We start from the raw sequence: 21,017 nt of genomic DNA, 5'->3' as shown, positions 1-21,017 counted from the left end.
GTTGTTGTAGGATTGTAACAGCCCAGTTGCTCTCAAAGTTTAGTGGAGGTCACAATCACTTGGAAGACATATTAAAATATAGTTTAGCCGGACGCAGTGCCATGCACCTGTAGTCCCAGTTACATGGGAGGCAGAGGCAGGAGAATCGTTTGAGCACAGGAATTCTGAGCTCTAGTGTGCTATGTCAATCAGGTGACTGCACTAAATTAAACATCAGTGTGGTGATCTCCCAGGAGTAGAGGACCACCAGGTTGCCCAAGGAAAGGTGAACTGCCAGGTTGGAATAAAAGAGGCCAAAACTCCTGGGCTGGGCAGCAGTGACATCATGCCTGTGAATAGTCTCTGCACTCCAGCCTAGGTTACATAGCGAAACCCCATCACACACACACACATCTCCCACACATACACACACACACACCACATATACACACACACCACACACACCCCACACACACATACACACACACACACACACCACACACACATATACACACACACACACACACAGTTTACTGGGCCCTACACCCAGAGTTTCTGATTCAGTTGGTCTTGGTGGCCCAATAATTTGCATTTCTAATAAGCCTCACCTGGGAACAAGGGTGGGGCCCACACTTTGGCAATTATTGTAGTAGAGTGAAGATTGAGTCAGGTGTCAAGGTCTTCTATGAATGTATTCAGTTGATGACAGCAATGAAGAGGGAGTGATAGCAACCTTAAATGGTTGATTTAGAATATGACCCTAACACTTGGATGTTTCACCTGGTAGCCAGTTCTTTGCCCACTTTGGCCACATATTTCTCCATAACCAGAGCAGAAGTTTGGGCAACCTTCAGCTCCCCTCCTTGGTCTAAAGTTTCAAACTCTGTGTCCAAGGGCTTTAATTTCCTTTTTTTTTTTCTTTTAGAGATGGAGTCTTGCTCTGTCGCCCAGGCTGAGGGCAGTGGTGTGATTTCTGCTCACTACCACCTCTGCCTCCTAGGTTCAAGCAATTCTTCTGCCTCAGCCCCCCAAGTAACTGGGACTACAGACGTACGCCGCCACACCCAGCTAATTTATGTGTGTGTGTGTGTGTGTTTTAGGAGAGACAGGGGTTTCACTGTATTGCCCAGGCTGGTCTCGAACTCCTGAGCTCAGGCAATTCACCTACCTCAGCCTCCCAAAGTGCTAGGATTACAGGCGTGAGCCACCATGTGAGGCCAATGGCTTTAATTTCATATTCCGTGGAATACTGTTCACCTTGATGTTTGAATCAGAAATAGCTGGAGCCACCTTTATTCTAAAACCAGCAACTTCAGGGAGTAAAAGCAGACTGAACTGCCAAACTGTTTTCCACTTCCAGAGATTTTGTTATGTTTTGGGGGGTGAGGAAAGGGAAAAAAAAAGCTGGGCATAGTGGCTCATGCCTGTTATCCCAACACTGTGGGAGGCTGAAGCAGGTGGATCACTTAAGGTGAGGAGTTCAAGACCAGCCTGGCCAACATGGTGAAACCCCGTCTCTACTAAAAATACAAAAATTAGCTGGGCATGGTGGCATGCGCCTGTAGTCCCGGCTACTCTGGAGGCTGAGGCAGGAGAATTGCTTGAACCCAGGAGGCAGAGGTTGCGGTGAGCTGAGATCATACCACTGTACTCCAGCCTAGGATACAGAGGGAGACTCTGTCTCCAAAAAAAAAAAAAAAAAAAAATGAAAAGCTAATACTAGAGAGGTCATTTATAGATTAAAAGAATAATAGAAGGCACATTTCTCAAACTAATGTTCTTTCTGACAATAAATATGTTTTGCACATTTATGTAATTTTCTGAAACATAGTTCACAAGCTGTAGAAGTTAACCTTCCTTATTTACATTAAAAGTCAGTAAATTGCTGGGCGTGGTGGCTCACGCCTGTAATCCCAACACTTTGGGAGGCCAAGGCAGGAGAATCACTTGAGCCCAGGAGTTTAAGACCAGCCTGGGCAACATAGGGAGACCCTGTCTGTACAAAAAGTAAAAAAATTAGCTGGTCGTGTTAGCACATGCCTGTAGTACCAACTACTTGGGAAACTGAGGTGTGATGATCATTTGAGTCTGGAAGGTGGAGGCTGCAGTGAGGGTTGTCATCATGCCATTGCACTCTAGCTTGAGAGAGACAGAGTGAGACCCTATCTCCAAAAAAAAGGTAAGGAAAATAGAGGAAGGATTTGTAATTTATAGAAAAGACAGAGCATGGTAAAATGTAATTTTGCTGAAGACCTTAGCGTCAGCCGAATCAGTCACATAAGAAGGCCTGGTTTGGCTGGGCACGGTGGCTCACACCTGTAATCCAGCACTTTGGGAAGCCGAGGCGGGCAGATCACGAGGTCAGGAGTTCGAGACCAGCATGGCCAATATGGTGACACCCTGTCTCTACTAAAAATACAAAAATTAGCTTGGCGTGGTGGCGTGTGCCTGTAGTCCCAGCTACTTGGGAGGCTGAGGCAGCAGAATCTCTTGAACCTGGGAGGTGGAGGTTGCAGTGAGCTGAGATCACACCACTGCACTCCAGCCTGGGTGACAGAGACTTCATCTCAAAAAAAAAGAGAAGACGACGTGGTTTACATCACTGTACATATATACATATACATATACATATACATATACATATACATATACGTCCAAAGAGTTTGTTTTCTCTCTGTACAAAACTTTCATTTGTTGTTCCTTTTGATCAAGACAGGTCAAAAAGATACTTAATTGCTTTTTAATCTACCTTTTTCTTCTCTGGAGATATAATTTCTGATTCCAGGCTGGCATGGTGGCTCATGCCTGTAATCCTAGCACTTTAGGAGGCTGAGGCAGGTGGATCCCTTGAGGCCAGGAGTTGAAGACCAACCTGGCCAACATGGTGAAACCCCATCTCTACTAAAAATATAAAAATTAGCCGGGAGTGGTGAGTCATGCCTGTAATCTCAGTACTTTGGGAGGCTGAGGTGGGCAGATCACTTGAAGTCAGGAGTTCGAGACCAGCCTGGCCAACATGGTGAAATCCCATCTCTACTGAAAACACAAAAAAAGTAGCCAGGTGTGGTGGTGTGCACCTGTAATCCCAGCTACTTGGGAGGCTGAGGAAGGAGAATCATTTGAACCCAGGAGGTGGAAGTTGCAGTGAGCCAAGATCGCACCACTGCACTCCAGCCTGAGTGACAGAGCAAGATTCCATCTCTAAATAAAATAATAATAATAATTCCTAATTCCATAGTCAGGAGTTCTTACCAGCTCCCCTATGAGGTTTTGGAGCCATCACGTCAAGAGGACTTTCCATGTATACTCTTAATATCTCAGAATTCTTATGGCCCATGTTAAATATTAGATACTTCCTGTCTACCCTGGAGGCATAGTTGCCTAAACAAATCAAGACTCTAGGGGCCAGGTGCAGTGGCTCACGCCTGTAATCCCAACACTTTGGGAGCCTGAGACAGGCAGATCCCTTGAGTCCAGGAGTTCAAGACCAGCCTGGCCAACATGGCGAAACCCCGTCTCTACTAAAAAGACAAAAATTAGCTGGGCATGGTGGTGCATGCCTGTAGTCCCAGATACTCGAGAAGCTGAGGTGGAAGAATTGCTTGAACCCAGGAAGTGGAGGTTGCAGTGAGCTGAGGACATGCCACTGCATTCCAGCCTGGGTGACAGAGATTAAACCACTTACCCCCTCAGGACATTTTACAGATGATCAAACCTAGCCCCTATCCCCAAAGGGAGAGGAAAGATTTGTCCAAGGCCTCAGCATCTCAGGGTGCCAGACAGCCTAAAGGTCATTAAATCATACCTCCCCAGTATCAGAGCCAGGAACTAGAATTCAATGCTGACTCCTGGTACAGTGCTCCTTAGTCTTTGTTGTTGTTGTTTGTTTTTTGAGACAGGGTCTCACTCCATCACCCAGGCTGGAGGGCAGGGGCACAATCTTGGCTCCCTGATTCTAATTAACTGAACAAAAATTAAAAAAAAAAAAACTGTACAGACCCTCTTAAAATTAGAACATTAATTTTTTTTTTTTTTTTTTTTTTTTGAGAAGGAGTTTTGCTCTGTCACCTAGGCTGGAGTGCAGTGGTGCCATCTCAGCTCACTGCAACTTCCGCCCCCCGGGTTCAAGTGATTCTTCTGCCTCAGCCTCCTGAGTAGCTAGGATTACAGGCACCCACCACCACACCTGGCTATTTTTTGTATTTTTTAGTAGAGATGGGGTTTCACCATGTTGGCCAGGCTGGTCTCAAACTCCTGACTTCAAGTGATCTGCATCATTCCTTGGCCTCCCAAAGTGCTGGGATATAGGCTTGAGCCAGCGTGCCCAGCAACAACTTTTTTTTACATTAGCCAAGCATGATAGTTTGTGCCTGTAGTCTGAGTTATTCGGGAGACTGAGGCAGGAGGATTGCTTGAGCCCAAGGGGTTCAGGCTGCAGTGAGCCATGATTGTGCCACTGTACTCCAGCCAGGGTGACAGAACGAGACCTTGTCTTTAAAAAAAAAAAAATTAGAAAATCAATAAAGGCATTCCTCATTGTAAAAATTATTTTTACTTGTAGGATAAGTGGCTCTAAATTACTACTTTTAAAATTATTGATTTACTTTAAAAATAAGTAATACATCTTCATGATTCAAAAAAAAATCAGGTTGGGTGCGGTGGTTCACACCTGTAACCCCAGCACTTTGGGAGACTGAGGCAGGTGGATCACTTGAAGTCAGGAGTTCGTGACCAGCCTGGCTAACATGGTGAAACCCTGTCCCTGCTAAAAATACAAAAATTAGGCGGGCATGGTGTCACACGCCTGTAATCCCAGCTACTCAAGAGGCTGAGGCAGGAGAATCGCCTGAACCCGGGAAGCAGTTTGCAGTGAGCCGAGATTGTGCCACTAACCTCCAGCCTGGGTGACAAAGTGAGACTCCGCCTCAAAAAACAAAAACAAAAATTAGCCAGATGTGGTGGTCGGCACCTGTAGTCCCAGCTACTCGGGAGGCTGTGGCAGGAGAATCACTTGAACCTGGGAGGTGGAGGTTGCAGTGAGTAGAGATTGCGCCACCGCACTCCAACCTGGGCGACAGAACGAGACTCTGTCTTAAAAAAGTAAAAATAAATAAAAAATAAACAAAAAGATACAAAAGATTATATACTATGAAAATCTCCCTCCTACCTGTCTCTGGTCATCCAGTTTTCTTCATTGCAGAAATGATGTAAGTTTCTGTTAAATTCTTCTGGGGATATTTTATGCATATATAAGCAATTATGAATGGGTATTACTACCATCACTTCTTACAGGAATATTAGCCTGCAATACATGCTATTTAGGGCATTGCTTTTTCACTTAACAATAGATCTTGAAGCTATTTCCCTATTAGTGGACAAAGAGCTTTCTCAATCTTTTTTAAGGCTGTAGAGTATGCATTGTATAACTACACTGTTATTTAACCAGGTCTGTATTAATAAACATTTAAGCCAGGTACAGTGGCTCATGCCCAAAATCCCAGTGCTTTGGAAGGCTGAGACAGATGGATTGCTTGAAGCCAGGAGTTTGAGACCAGCCTAGACAACATTGACCGGTCCCCGTCTGTACAAAAAGTTAAATTTTTTTCATTTTTTTCTACCATGCCTATAGTATCAACTACTTGGGAGGCTGAGGTGGGAGGATGGCTTGAGCTCCAGAGTTCAAGGATGCAGCGAACGATGATTGGGCCACTGCACTCCAACCTGGGCAACAGAGTGAGACCTTGTCTCTAAAAATAGATAAATAAAATGAAAATAAAACATTAAATTGTTTTCAGTCTTTTGCTATTACAAATAAGGCTTGAGCATGTGTATCAATTAAACTTTTAAAAGTGGAATTGCTGAAATAAAAAAGTGAAATGGCTGGGTCAAAAGGAATGTGCATTTAGGCAAGTTATAAATGCCACCGCTAAATTATCCTCCATAGAAGTTATCCCAATCACACTCCCACCAACAAAATATGAACATACCTGTTCAACATCACCCTGCCTTTCCACACGGTATCTTCTCAGTCATAAATCTCTGCCAATCTGATAGGTAAGAAGTGGTAATTTCAAAGAAATTCTAATTTGCATTTATCTTATTATAAGTAAGAGTGAGCATTGAAGAGCCATTTCTATTTCTTTTTCTCTGAAGTATCAGTTCACATCTTTTGTGCATTTTCCCCCTTGGTTTTGTTCTTACTGATTTCAGCTCTGAATACAAATATGAACATTATTCATTTTCCTATGATATGAAATGCGTGTGTGTGTGTGTATATATAGTCACATATAGTCACATATAGACACATATAGTCATTTGTTGTCTGACTCTCCTTATGGTGACTTTTGCCTTACATTTTTTATTTCTACATAGCTGAATGTATCAGTCTTTTCTGTCATGGCATCTTGGTTTTGTTTTGTACTTATTTATTTATTTATTTATTGAAATGGAGTTTCCCTCTTTCGCCCAGTCTGGAGTGCAGGAGTGCGATCTCAGCTCACTGCAACCTCCGCCTCCCGGTTTCAAGGAATTCTTTTGCCTCAGCCTCTGGAGTAGCTGGGATTACAGGCACCCACCACCATGCTCGGCTAATTTTTGTATTTTTGGTAGACACGAGGTTTTGCCATGTTGGCCAGGGTGGTCTTGAACTCCTGACATTGTGATCTGCCCGCCTCAGCCTCCCAAAGTCCTGGGATTACAGGTGTGAGCCACTGCGCCCAGCTCTTGTTTTGTACTTAAAAAGATTTTCCTCACTTTAAGATTCTAAAAAATTCTCCCATGGTTCTTTCTTCCAGTATGTTATGGTTTCCTTCCTTCTTTTTTATTTTGTTTATTTATTTATTTATTTATTTTGAGATGGAGTCTCACTCTGTCACCCAGGCTGGAGTGCAGTGGCTCGATCTTGGCTCACTGCAACCTCTGCCGCCCAGGTTCAAGCGATTTTCCTGTTTCTACCACCTGAGTAGCTGGGATTACAGGTGCCTGCCACCTCGCCTGGCTAATTTTTGTAGTTTTAATAGAGATGGGGTTTCACCATCTTGGTCAGGCTGGTCTTGAACTCCTGACCTTGTGATTCACCCGCCTTGACCTTCCAAAGTGCTGGGAGCCACTGCGCCCTGCCTAATTTTGTATTTTCAGTAGAGATGGGGTTTCACCCTCTTTGCCAGGGTGGTCTCGAAATCCTGACTTTAAGTGATCTGCCTGCCTAGGCCTCCCAAAGTGCTGGAATTACAGGCGTGAGCCACCACGCCTGGTCTTCTTTTTTACATTTTAATCTTTGATATATTTGAAATTTGTCTTGGTGAATAGCGTGAAGTGTAAATCCAAGTTAAAATTTTCTAGATGTCTATCCAGTTATTCTAACACCAAATATAATTCCACCTTTCTCTTTCTGACTTGAAATGCTACCTTTAGTATTATACTAAGTTCCTAGGTAATTTGGATTTATTTTTGATCCTTCGTTTGTGCTTCATTGATTGCAAATCAAGCAAATCAACTGTGACTCCAATCTTTCTTGATGGCAGAACCCTGATTTTTTTTTTTTTTTTTTTTTTTTTTGAGATAGGATCTTACTCTGTCACACAGGCTGGAGTGCAGTGGCGCGACGATGCCTCACTACAGCCTAGACCTCCAGGGCTCAGGTGATCCTTCCACCTCAGTCTCTTGAGTAGCCGAAACTACCACCATGCCCAGCTACTTTTTGGTATTTTTTTTTGTAGAGATGGAATTTTACCATCTTGCCCAGGCTAGTCTCAAACTCTTGGTCTCAAACCGTCTGTCTGCCTTGGCCTCCCAAAGTGCTGGGATTACAAGTGTCAACCACCTTGGCTGGCTAGAACTGTATTTTTTTTTTTTTTTTTGGAGAAGGAGTCTCTCTCTGTCGTCCAGGTTGGAGTGCAGTGGAGTGATCTCGGCTCACTGCAACTTCTGCTTGCCAGGTTCAAGCGATTCTCCTGCCTCAGCCTCCCAAGTAGCTGGGACTACAGGTGTGTGCCACTAAACTTGGCTAATTTCTTTTGTATTTTTAGTAGAGATGGAGATTCACCATGTTGGCCAGGCTGGTCTCCATCTCCTGACCTCATGATCCATCCGCCTCGGCCTCCTAAATTGCTGGGATTACAGGCCTGAGCCACTGTACCCAGCCTAGAACTCTAATTTTTAATGATGATTTTCCTCCACTACAAGCAAGTCCTTAGGGAAAGTAACTCACAGATCAGACGGAGAGTAAATCGTGATTGGTCTAAGCTAATATTGGCGGTCGTATTCTCTTTGGTATTTATTGGCTTATCCGTGTTACTTGAGGGGAAATCTATTGAGTAACTACTAAGAAAAATTGTAGCTTTTTTTTTTTTTTTGAGACGGAGTCTCGCTCTGTCGCCCAGGCTGGAGTGCAGTGGCGCGATCTCGGCTCACTGCAAGCTCCGCCTCCCGGGTTCACGCCATTCTCCTGCCTCAGCCTCCCGAGTAGCTGGGACTACAGGCGCCCACAACCGCGCCCGGCTAATTTTTTGTATTTTTAGTAGAGATGGGGTTTCACCGTGGTCTCGATCTCCTGACCTTGTGATCCGCCCGCCTCGGCCTCCCAAAGCGCTGGGATTACAGGCGTGAGCCCCCGCGCCCGGCCGAAAAATTGTAGCTTATTAGACATATAAGGGGAGATGTTTAGCTGGCATTTAGATATGTAAGTATGAAATTCAGAATAGAGATATAATTTTGGGGTTATCACAGCATAGATAATATTTAAAGTAACGTGATGGGATAAGATTATGAAGGAGTGTACATGGAAAAGATAAAAAGTCTAAATATTGAGCCTTGGGGTACTACAGTATTTAGAGGTCAGAGAAATGAGGAGAAACTAGGAGCAGCCAGTGAGATGGAAGACCCAAGGGGGTGGAATGTCGTGGTAGCCAAGGAGGGGGAAGTAATGAGCTGTGTTTAGCGATGTTGGTAGGTCAAGTAACACGAGGACTGAGAATTGACTGGTGTCAGCAAATGGACACCACTAGTGACCTTGACAAGAGCATTTCAGTGGAGTGGAGGAGGTAAAAGCTTAACCAGAGAGGATCTCACCGAAAATGATTAAAAGGATGTCAAGGCCAGGCGAGGTGGCTCATACCTGTAATCTCAGCATTTTGGGAGACTGAGGCAGGCAGATTGCTTGAGCTCAGGAGTTCGAGACCAGCCTAGGCAACATGATGAAACCCTATCTTTACAAAAAATACAAAAATTAGTTGGACATGGTGGCACACGCCTGTAGTCCCAGCTACTTGGGAGGCTGAAGTGGGAGGATCGCTTGAACCCAGGAGGCGGAGGTTGTAGTGAGCAGAGATTGCACCACTGCACTCCAGTCTGAGCAACAGAGTGAGACTATGTACAAGCCACCTTTGTGAAGCATTTTGCAGAAAAGAGAATGGAGAAATGGGGCAGTGGGTGGGGGTCAAGTCCAGTCAAGAGAGGGTTTTTTTTTTTTTGAGATGGAGTCTCGCTCTGTTGCCCAGGCTAGAGTGCAGTGGCGCGATCTCAGCTCACTGCAACCTAAGGGAGGGTTTTTTGTTTGATTGTTTTAAGATGGAAGAAATAAATTCATGTTGCTATAGCAATGAGAGGTAATAGCAGAAAAATAGTGATGTAGGCGAGAGGAAGAATTGCTGGATAGGTGTCTTTGAGAAAGTGATGTGGTATGAGATCTAGTACTTGAGCTTCTCAAAGTGTGATCAGTGGACTAGTGACCGTCTAGAAATGGTTTGTCACCAGTTTGTGACAGCAATTCAGAATTAATATTTTGAAACTTTTATAACAATTTGACAGAAAAATTTTATGTGTGCTGGATTTAATAATAAAAATTCTGCCTAGCATAGTCAAATTAATAGAGACAGAAAGCAGAACAGTGATGGCCGGGGATTGGGGGAAGTTAGGAATGGGGAGTTATTGTTTAATGAGTACAAGCTTTCAGCTTTGCAAGATAAAAAAGTTCTGGAGGCCTGGCACATCGGCTCACGACCGTAATCCCGGCACTTTAGAAGTCTGTGGCAGGAGGATTACTTGAGTCTAGGAGTTTGAGACAAGCCTGGGCAACACAGTGAGACCTTGTCTCTGCAATAAATAAATAAATAAATAACTAGCCAGGCATGGTGGTACGTGCCTGTAGTCCCAGCTGCTTAGGAGGCTGAGGTGGGAGGATTACTTCAGCCCAGGAGTTTGAGGTTGAGTGAGCCGTGATTGTGCCACTGTACTCCTGATGGGTGACACGGTAAGACCTTGTCTCAAAAAATAAATAAATAAAAGAAAAATAAGTTCTGGAGTTCTTGATGGGGATGGTTGTACAACAATGTGAATGTATTTAATACCACTGAGCTATACACTTTAAAATGGTTAAGCAGGTTTTAAAAAGTCTGGGCTTGCATTTTGGATGCTTGTTTTTAAATTTTAATTTTTTCTAGTAATTAATTTTACAGAAATTTAGTTTTGTGATTGGGGATAAAACCTGGGTCTTTTAGCACAGATGCTTGAGAACTGAGGAGGATTTGACATTAGCTAAAAGACAAATAATTCGCTTGCAGTAAGGAAAGGAAGGCAGAGAGTATCAAAGCAGAGTTACAGGTTAGTTGGAAGTCATGGTGGGTGCTGGGAACTTGTAGATGTTCTTTTTGGTTTGTTTGATTTTCTCATGAATTGGAAGCAAAATCATCAGCTAAATGAGGATGAGGGAGGAAGTGTTGGAGGTTTGAAGAGACAGGAGACTTGAAATAGTTATGTAGCAAGGTGGGAGAGTGTGTGAAACTGGAGAAATGTGGTAGGGTGGCCATGCATTATGGCCCCTTGACAATAATGATCTCAAATTTACGGGGAGTCAGTCAACCATTTTTGGCTTTTTCTCCACCCACTCCATTGCTGGAGTTCCGTCAGTACAAAGAAAGCAGAAAACGACTAGAGAAATGAAGGTAATACTGAAGAAATCGACTTCATGTACCTCATGTACCACAACAGCTTAGATTCTATTAGATTCCATTTCATGATGGACAATAGAATCTAAGCTGTTTCAGGAAGAAAGTCAGTACATGAGGCCAGTGTGGGGAGGAATAGCGAAAAGGTAGTTGGATCAATGGATTTAGGGTCTTGGAGTTGAAGTTTTTGGAGTTGGAGTATTATCAGAGCGAGTGAGCTAGAAAGGAAGAAGGTTGTGGCCGGGCCCAACGGCTCACACCTGTAATCCCAGCACTTTGGAAGTCCGAGGCAGGTGGATCACCTGAGGTCGGGAGTTCGAGACCAGCCTGGCCAACATGGTGAAACCCCACCTCTATTAAAAATACAAAAATTAGCCAGGCTTGGTGCCGGGTGTTTGTAATCCCAGCTACTCGGGAGGCTGAGGCAGGAGAATCACTTGAACCTGGGAGGTGGAGGTTGCAGTGAGCCGAGATCGCACCACTGCACTCCAGCCTGGGCAACAAAAGCGAAACTCCATCTCAAAAAAAAAAAAAAAAAAAAAAGAAAAAGAAAAAAGGAAAGGAAGAAGGTTGCGATGGGAATTAGAGGATTAAAATTAAGATTGTAGAGAAGTTACAATTATTCGTATGAGCATGAGAGTGAGAGGCTGAGCCAAGAATGATCCCTAGAGAAGAATCTGCGAGGCCAGAGGATTGGAAGAATTAAGCGAATTTTGAAATCACCAAGAATTTTGACAATAGTAGTAATGAATGACAATGAACCAGAAGCCCAAATCTTAAAGAATGATGATGAGTGACAGAGGGGTCTATAGGCGACCTAAGCGAGCGGTGCTCTAATCTCTTGTCATAATGTAATATTTAAAGCTCTTCATATTTTGAAGGGAGGCTAGGATTTAGGGGTGTGTTGCTCCTTTAAGGGTCTGGGAGGGGGAGAAACTACAGGTCGGGGTGGGGGGGGGGGGGCGGGAGCCCTCGGCTGAGTCTGCGCATTGAGAGCGGAGGCGGGGCCAAGCGCGGGCTCGCGCGCCCGGGCGGGTCCTCGCGGGGGCGGAGTCTGCGCTGGGGTTCGGGCTGCGGCTGCGGCTGCGGCTGCGGCTGCTGCTGCTACACTTCTAGCTTAAGGGAAGGAGGCCGAGGCCTGGGCCAAGCCCGGAGCGGCCGCTCGCCGGAGCCTCCTGGAGCCTCCGCGCCGGCTCAGCCTGGGGGCGGGCTCCGGTCCGGCCCGCCGCCGCACCCAGGACGGAGGCTGCATGCCCGAGGACCAGGCCGGCGCAGCCATGGTGAGGGAGCAAGGCCTGCCCTAGCCGCAGCCGCCCGCCACCCTAGCCCCCGCCCGCCGCGCTAGCCCCTGCGGGCTTGCCCCTCCTTGTCTCTGGTGTCCCCTCGGGCTCCCTGCCTTTACCTCTTTCCCTCGTTACCGCCCCCTCGGTGTCCAGCTCCTCCTTGTCCGTGCTCCCCCATTCACCTGCTGGGGTGAACCCCTTTAGGTGACATCCACTGAATCTCCCTTCTCCCCGATGACATCCTTTTTATCACTCCCAGTGACAGCCTTTTTCGCATTCCTTTTGTCGCCCACTCCTTGTCCTTTAACCCTAACCCTTCCCTCCTTTCTCCTCTATCATTTTGCCTTTTTTTCCCTTATGTGAATTTTACTTCCCCCCCCTTTCCTCCCTATTTTTCGCTGCTCTTCCTTGCTCTTCTCACCCCTCTTCACCATTTTATCTCCACTGCCCCCTCCTCTCCGTGTTCCTTCTCCCCTTCGTCCTCTCCCATCCAGGTTTCCTCTTCCCTTATCGGATGTCCTCGCTCGGTTCGCTTTCGCAGCTGTCCCCATTTCCTTCTACGGGCTTCAGGGGTCTAAGCAGTAACAATTTGAGGACTGTTGCTTCCCGGGAGCTGTAGGTCGGGCAGATAGGGATTTGTAGGCTTGCTTCTTCCTTTTCGTTTTTGGAGGTATTGAAGAGATCCTGGAAGCCTATTAACTAGTGTCATTGCAAAACCGGAGTGGTGGTGTGTTACAGAGCAATGAAGTGAGGGCCAGCATGCATACTGTGACCTCAGGAGAGATCTAGTCTTTTGACAGAAATAGCTAAAAAATGTTTTGAGTTTCTTTTTCTTTTTCTTTTTTTTTGAGCATCTTTTAATGTGGAGGTACAGCTGGAGAAATTTAAAAATACTTGTTTACAGACTTGACTATTATTACTTAAATGATTTGTTTTCATTTGGAGGCAGAGACCAAGGGCATTTGAAGACTGACAATCAGCTTGGCAGGTTGTGACTGTCTCTTTAAACCTTCTAAAGAGTTCATTTGTTTTGCTCTGTCTGCCTTTAGTTGGGAGAACCTTATATTTGCAAATTTTCTTTCTGTTTGAAAATAGGTTGAGGCTTCAGTTGGATTTTTTCGTTGAGTTGGGTTATAAGTGGTTTGCTGTACATTTATTGAAAACATTGCTCCAACATATGCAACAAGCTAAATTTTGGTCTCTGGGAGGAATAAGGCACAACTAAGTCCTGATAATTATGTTCCCCTAGGAGGTTAGTCAGTTTCTTTTTTTCCCTCCATCTGTTTTTTAGAAAAGTGATGTACTATTAAATTATTTAATCTATGAATTTTCCCTAACTCGCTCCTGCATTTTTAGTCTGTCATTTCCCTGTGTCTGTCTCCTTCACTTTCACACACTGTTATTGTATGCTAACCTGTTTCTCCCTGTGGAATGTAAGTTCTAGGTAGCAACCGTGCCTTACTTACTATTCCAAGTGCCCAGGCCAGCTAGGTGCTTGAATGATTCACTTTATGGTCTCATTTGCCACCTGACTAGTATAAACTTAAATTGAAATTTGAGGTAGCTAGTGGATTACACAGAAAGAGTGAGTCTGAGAATCGTTGTTTGGAGATGATCTTGCTCTGTGGCCCAGGCTGGAGTGCAGTGGCACAATCATGGCTCTTTGCAGCCTTGAACTCCTGGGCTCAAGCAATCTTCTCACCTTAGCCTCACAAGTAGCTGGTACCACAGGCACGGACTACCATGCCCCACTAATTTGTTTTTTTTTTTTTTTTTTTTTGAGACGGAGTCTCGCTCTGTCGCCCAGGCTGGAGTACAGTGGCGAGATCTCAGCTCACTGCAAGCTCCGCCTCCCGGGTTCACGCCATTCTCCTGCCTCAGCCTCCGGAGTATCTGGGACTACAGGCGCCCGCCACCTCGCCCGGCTAGTTTTTTGTATTTTTTAGTGGAGACGGGGTTTCACCGTGTTAGCCAGGATGGTCTCGATCTCCTGACCTCGTGATCCACCCATCTCGGCCTCCCAAAGTGCTGGGATTACAGGCTTGAGCCACCGCGCCCGGCCGCCCCACTAATTTGTAAAACTTTTTGTAGAAATGGAGTCTCGCTGTGTTGCCCAGTCTGGTCTTGACCTGGATTTAAGCCATCCTCCCACCTTGGCCTCCCAAAGTGCTAGAATTACAGGCATGAGCCATCACGCCTGGGCAGAGAATCTTAATTTTGGTGCAAAAATGATATTGAGTGAGGTATGATGATATACTTTTCAGAATAAAGAGCCATCCTACCTAAGACATCACATTGCTAGATTTTTGAAAGTGTGGGCCCTTCCATTGAGAATGAATGTATGAGAGGGAGGAGTTATGAACTCCGCTTGAGGTATTTAGGATTCAAAAGTGTCCTTTGAGCTGGGCCTGAAAGTTGAATAGGGTTTTTATAGATCATTTTGGGAAGGGGAAGAATGCCTCATGAATATAAGTAGCAAGTAGAAAGGATGCCCTCACAGGGATTTTTTTTTTTTTTTTTTTTTTTTGAGACGGAGTCTCGCTCTGCCGCCCAGGCTGGAGTGCAGTGGCCGGATCTCAGCTCACTGCAAGCTCCGCCTCCCGGGTTTACGCCATTCTCCTGCCTCAGCCTCCCGAGTAGCTGGGACTACAGGCGCCCGCCACCTCGCCCGGCTAGTTTTTTTTGTATTTTTTCGTAGAGACGGGGTTTCACCATGTTAGCCAGGATGGTCTCGATCTCCCGACCTCGTGATCCGCCCGTCTCGGCCTCCCAAAGTGCTGGGATTACAGGCTTGAGCCACCGCGCCCGGCCTTTTTTTTTTTTTTTTTAAAGAAAGAAAGTAGGAAGGAATTAGGATGCATTGTAGGAGGTAGTATTACCATTATATAGCATGGAAGGATGCAAGAATGAAGATGTGTAGTAGGAAATGAGGCAAGCAAGATATTGTCTTAGCCCATTCAATCTACTGTAACAAAATACCATAAACTAGGTAGCTTGTCAACAACAGAAATTTATTTCTCAGAGTTCGGAAAGCTGGGAAGTCCAAAATCAGTTCCCCAGCGGATTTGGTGTTTCATGAGGGCTGTTCCTGAGTCACCTTTTCACTGTTTTCACACATGGTGGCAGGGGCCAGGTGGCTCTCTGGGGCCTCTTTTATAAGGGCACTAATCCCATTCATGTGGGCACTACACTGGTGATGTAATCACCTCCCAAAGGCCCCACCTCCTCATACCATTACCTTGGGATTTAGGATTCCAACATATGAATTTAGGGAGACAGAAACATTCAGAACACAGCAGACATATTAGGCATGATTATGTTTTAAACTTTGCATCTAATTAACTTGATTTTTCCTTGATGGTTAAAACATGTACACACAGAGTAACAGTGTATGTATGGGAGACGTGAGGAGAAGGCAAAATATTAGCTTATTTTGAGCTAGGAATTATCAGTAGAGGCTACTTTTCCTAGTGCAGTATTTTTTCGTAGATAATAAATACAGTTGAATGGTTATTATAAAGCTTTGTATTTTATATTTGTTAATTTTTTTTTTTTTGAAACGGAGTCTCGCTCTGTCGCCGAGGCTGTCGCACCCGGTCATTTGTTAAATGTTAATTAGGTTGCATTTGAATAGTTGAGATGTTTAAGATGAATTCTTGATTGGGCGTGATGGCTCACACCTATAATTCCAGCACTTTGGGAGGCCAAGGCAGGCAGATCACCTGAGGTCAGGAGTTCGAGACCAGCCTGGCCAACATGGCAAAACCTCGTGTCTACTAAAAATACAAAAATTAGCTGAGTGTGGTGGCATATGCCTGTAATCCCAGCTACTCGGGAGGCTGAGGTAGGAGAATCACTTGAACCCGGGAGGCAGAGGTTGCAGTGAACTGAGGGCAGGGCCTGAGTGTTTGCAGTTCTTTTTTTTGAGGCAGGGTCTTGCTCTGTCCCTAAGCTGGAGTGCAGTGGCATGATCGCAGCTCACTGCAGCCTTGACTTCCCAGGCTCAAGCGATCCTTTCACCTCAGTCTCCCACGTAGCTGGGACCACAGGTGCCCACCATCACACCGGGCTCATTTTTATATTTTTTGTAGAATATTTTTATATTTTTTATATTTTTTGTAGAGAAATATAAAAAAAAAATTTTATATTTTTTTCATTTTATATTTTTTATATTTTTCGCCATGTTGCCTAGGCTGGCCTCGAACTCCTGGGCTCCAGTGATCTTCCCGCCTCAGCCTCCGAGAGTGCTGGAATTATAGACATGAACCACTATGAAAGTTTGCATTTCTGTCGACACCCATGTAGTGCTGATGCTGCTGGTCTGTGAACCGCAATTTGAGAACTACTGGTCTAAGACATAGTCCTTACTTTTAATTAATCTAACAATGTTTTTGGAGTGTTGATGACATTGGGGAAATCACAGATAGTAAAATAGATGTGACCTCTGGCATTTTTCATCTTATGTATATAGAGCAGTTTTATTTATTTATTTATTTATTTATTTATTTATTTATTTGCTTGCTTACTTACTTTGAGATAGGGTCTTGCTCTGCTGCCTACACTGGAGTGCAGTGGCATGATTATGGCTCACTGCAGCCTCAAAACCCTAGGCTCAAGCAGTCCTTCCAGCTCAGCCTCCCAAGTAAAGCTAGGATTTCAAGTGTGCTCTGTTATATGCAGCTGATTTTTTATTTTTGTGTAAAGAAGAGATCTCCTTGTGTTGGTCAGGCTGATCTCAAACTCCTGGCCTCCAGTGATCTTCCCACTTTGGCTTCCCAAAGTGCTAGGATTACAGGCACAAGCCATCGCCTCAGCCTGTATAGAGTAATTTTAAATGTGAAGAGTTTTAATATATCTTGAGTTTGCTGAAAAAGGACAAGTTGATAGCTGGGCATGGTGGTGTATGCCTGTAGTACCATCTGCTCTAGAGCCTGAGGTGGGAGGCTCACTTGAGCCCAGCAGTTCGAGGCTGCATTGAGTTATGATCATGCCACTGCACGCCAGCCTGGGCAACAGAGTGAGACCTCATCAAAATTAAAAAAAAGAAAGAAAAGAAAAGAGAAGTTGTGGAATAATGGAATCGTTAAGAGTGACTTTGCAGAGGTCTTACTTTCAAGTAGAGAACTGAGGGATTAAATTATAGGAGTTATGTAAAGAATAGTTGAGATAGGCCAGGTGCAGTGGTTCACGCCTGTAATCCCAGCACTTTGGGAGGCCGAGGCGGGTGGATCACCTGAGGTCAGGAGTTCGAGACCAGCCTGACTAATATGGAGAAACCCCGTCTCCACTAAAAATGCAAAAATAAGCTGGGCATGGTGGCGGGCGCCTGTAATCCCAGCTACTCGGGAGGCTGAGGCAGGAGAATTGTTTGAACCTGAGAGGTGGAAGCTACAGTGTGAGCAGAGATTGTGCCACTGCGCTCCAGCTTGGGCAACAGAGTGAGACTCCGTCTCAAAAAAAAAAAAAAAAAAAGTCCAGATAGAAGGAGCAGCATATGCAAATGACCTGTGGTGATAACTCTCTGTTGCCTGCCTAACTCTAACATATCCTGGAGTTCTCAATTCAGGGAACTCAGGGAAACCCTATCCAAAAAACCTAGGTCACTCCCTTCTTTATTATGTAGTACTTTTTCATAGGATATATAACAACTGTAATTTTATATTTCTTACTATAATTATTTAATTAGAGTCTCTTTCCATGTCCAGAATGTAAAAATCATTGATAAAGAGATGATTTTTGACCAGCTTCTAAGGGCTAGGTGATGTTCTAGGCACTGTGATTACAGAGGTTAAAAAAAGACTTGGGGTACAGGGAGGGGATATGCAATAAATAAATTATAAATGTATAATGACAATAGTTATATAATAAATACTAAGAAAAAATAAACCAGGGTAAGATATAAAGTGATAATGTGTATGTGTGAGGGGGCAACTATTTTAGATAGGATGGTTAAGCAGCAACACTAATAGCTTTTATTTATTTATTTATTTATTTTTGAGACAGGATCTCACCCTGTCACCCAGGCTGGAGTTCAGTGGTGTAACCACGGCTTGCTGTGGTTACAGCCTCCCAGGCCCAAGCCATCCTCCCACCTCATCCAACTTAAGCAGCTGGGACTATGGGCATGCAGTACCACGCCAGGCTAATTTTTGTATTTTTGTAGAGATGGGGTTTCACCATGTTGCCCAGGCTGCTCTCAAACTCCTGGGCTCATGTGATCTGCCCACTTTGGCCTCCCAAAGTCCTGGGATTACAGGCTGGAGCCACCATGCCTAGCCTATTTTTTTCTTATGACAGTGACATTTTGAACTAAAAAGATGGAAAGTTATTATTAATATCAGTAAATGTGTTCTTGAAACTTGAAAAAGGATGTGTGTGGGGGAATTAATAAATAGAAATCCCTTCCAACCTTATACTTTTGAACCGTAAGTCTGAGCAGTCTCATGCCAGTTTGAATCAGAGTCATTCAGAAGCACAAGTGGAGAAATGTCCTACAATAGGAAGGAAATCTTACTAAATTTCCTTCTTGCTTAAAAAAAAATTATTGTATACAGAGATTAAACATCAACACTAGTGGCATTCTGTATCTCCCCCTACTATTAGACATATAATTTATTAGCTGACTAAAATTCTAAATAATTTGGCCGGATATGATGGCTCACGCCTGTAATCCTAGCACTTTGGGAGGCCGAGGCAGATGGATCACGAGGTCAAGAGATTGAGACCTTCCTGGCGAACATGATGAAACCTCGTCTCTACTCAAAATACAAAAACTAGCCGAGTGTGGTGGCGGGCGCCTGTAATCCCAGCTACTCCAGGGGCTGAGGCAGGAGAATCACTTGAACCCGGCAGGGCAGAGGTTGCGGTGAGCCGAGATCAAGCCATTGCACTCCAGCCTGGGCAAAAAGAGCGAAACTCTGTCTCAAAAAAAAAAAAAAAAAAAAAGTAATATAATAATTCAACATAAGAGATTATTTTCCTTAGATAAAGCTCATGCATGGATGCAATTGTATACAAAGACAGAATTATTTCCTATTTCAGTAAAATTTACAAACAAGACTCAGCTAGTTCTCTGTAGGATCATCATTCTAGTCATTTTCAGAGTATCTTGCATTGAATTTCTCTATGTAAAATTAAGTTACTGAGAAAGTTTTTATCAAATTTTACTCTGTGGTAAAATTTGTATATCAGACCTTTTATAGGTTCCCTTGATTTCAAAATAATAGTAATATCTCTTAAATAGAATGTTAGTTTTTATTCTTTTTTATTAGATGTGTTTGTTGTAGAGGTCATGCTTAATGATTTCCAAGAGTGTATTTTTTGTATAGTTTTTGTGAGGCTGGGCATGGTGGCTCATGCCTGTAATCCACATCTGTAATCCCAACACTGTGGGAGACAAAGGCAGGTGGATTGCTTGAGCCCAGGAGTTCGAGACCAGCCTGGACAATATAGTGAGACCCTGTCTCTACACAGAATAAAAATATGAGGGCACGTTTGGGGTCCCAGCTATGCGGAATGCTGAGGTGGGAGGATTGCTTGAGCCTAGGAGGTTGAAGCTGCAGTGAGCGGGATTCGCACCGCTGTACTCCAGCCTGGGCAACAGAGCAAGACACTGTCAATCAGTCAGTCAGTCCATCAGAGATATCTTGATGTGTCATTTAAGAATCATGCTCAGATAAATGTACTAATTTACTCTTTTATCATCAATGTACTTATATTTCTTATCTTTAACTGTTTGTTATACGAAGAAAAGCTACTGTATTCAGTGTTCAGATTAAGTTATAACAATGGAATGACGTTATCATGACCCATTCCCCTAATTCCCACTAATTGACACATGTTGAGTAGATAAATTCTTGGATACTCTCAAACTATTCTATTTTTATAAAGGAGAAAATTTTAGATAATTATTAAATATTCAAAAATATACAAATTGAAATAGGCATCAATTTTTTTTTTATTTTTTGTTTTTTCATAGTGACAGGGTCTTGCTCTGTGGCCCAGGCTGGAGTACAGTGGCATAATCATAGCTCACTATAATCATGAACTCCTGGGCTTAGATGATCTCTTGCCTCAGCCTCCTGAGTTGCTAGGACCACGGGCATACGCCAGCATGCCCAGCTAATTTTTTTTGTTTTTGTAGAGGTAGGGTCTAGTTTATGTTGCCCAGGCTGATTTCAAACTCCTGGGCTCAAGTGATCCCCCTGCCTCAGCCCCTCAAAGTGCTGGGATGTCAAGCCATGAGCCCGGCAGATATCAATATTGAATGTAATGATGTGAGCCTATAGATGAATTGGGAAATGCCAGCTAAAACACTGCTTTTTTCATAGGTCCTAGAACTAGCTCTTAAAAGTATATTTAATAAGTGATAGAAATAGTCATTATTAACAATGGAATAAAAGGTTTTTTTTTTTTTTGAAGAGTCTCGGCCGGGCGCGGTGGCTCAAGCCTGTAATCCCAGCACTTTGGGAGGCCGAGACAGGCGGATCACGAGGTCAGGAGATTGAGACCATCCTGGCTAACACGGTGAAACCCCGTCTCTACTAAAAAATACAAAAAACTAGCCGGGCGAGGTGGCGGGCGCCTGTAGTCCCAGCTACTCGGGAGGCTGAGGCAGGAGAATGGCGTGAACCCGGGAGGCGGAGCTTGCAGTGAGCTGAGATCCGGCCACTGCACTCCAGCCTGGGCAACAGAGGGAGACTCCGTCTCAAAAAATAAATAAATAAATAAATAAAATAAAATAAAAAAAAAAAGAGTCTCAATCTGTCGCCATCTCAAAAAAAAACAAAAAACAAAAAAAATTAGCCGGGCT

At 44.2% G+C, this 21,017-nt stretch overlaps 1 protein-coding gene across 1 annotated transcript in view; it reads left to right on the top strand.

Moving 5' to 3' along the window:
- The first annotated feature begins 11,994 nt into the window (after nucleotides 1-11,994).
- LOC105495060 (zyg-11 family member B, cell cycle regulator) overlaps nucleotides 11,995-21,017 on the top strand; it is a 104,530-nt gene continuing 95,507 nt past the window's right edge. Inside the window, exon 1 of the mRNA XM_011764225.3 lies at nucleotides 11,995-12,202. Coding sequence (XP_011762527.1) covers nucleotides 12,173-12,202 — 30 coding nt within the window. The 5' untranslated portion in view covers nucleotides 11,995-12,172. The remainder of the gene's footprint in view (nucleotides 12,203-21,017) is intronic.

This window comes from Macaca nemestrina, chromosome 1, assembly GCF_043159975.1.
Source record: "Macaca nemestrina isolate mMacNem1 chromosome 1, mMacNem.hap1, whole genome shotgun sequence".
NCBI classification, from domain to species: Eukaryota; Metazoa; Chordata; class Mammalia; order Primates; family Cercopithecidae; genus Macaca; species Macaca nemestrina.
The sequence above is the reverse complement of the archived record's forward strand: the minus strand, read 5'-3'. Positions and strand labels throughout refer to the sequence as shown.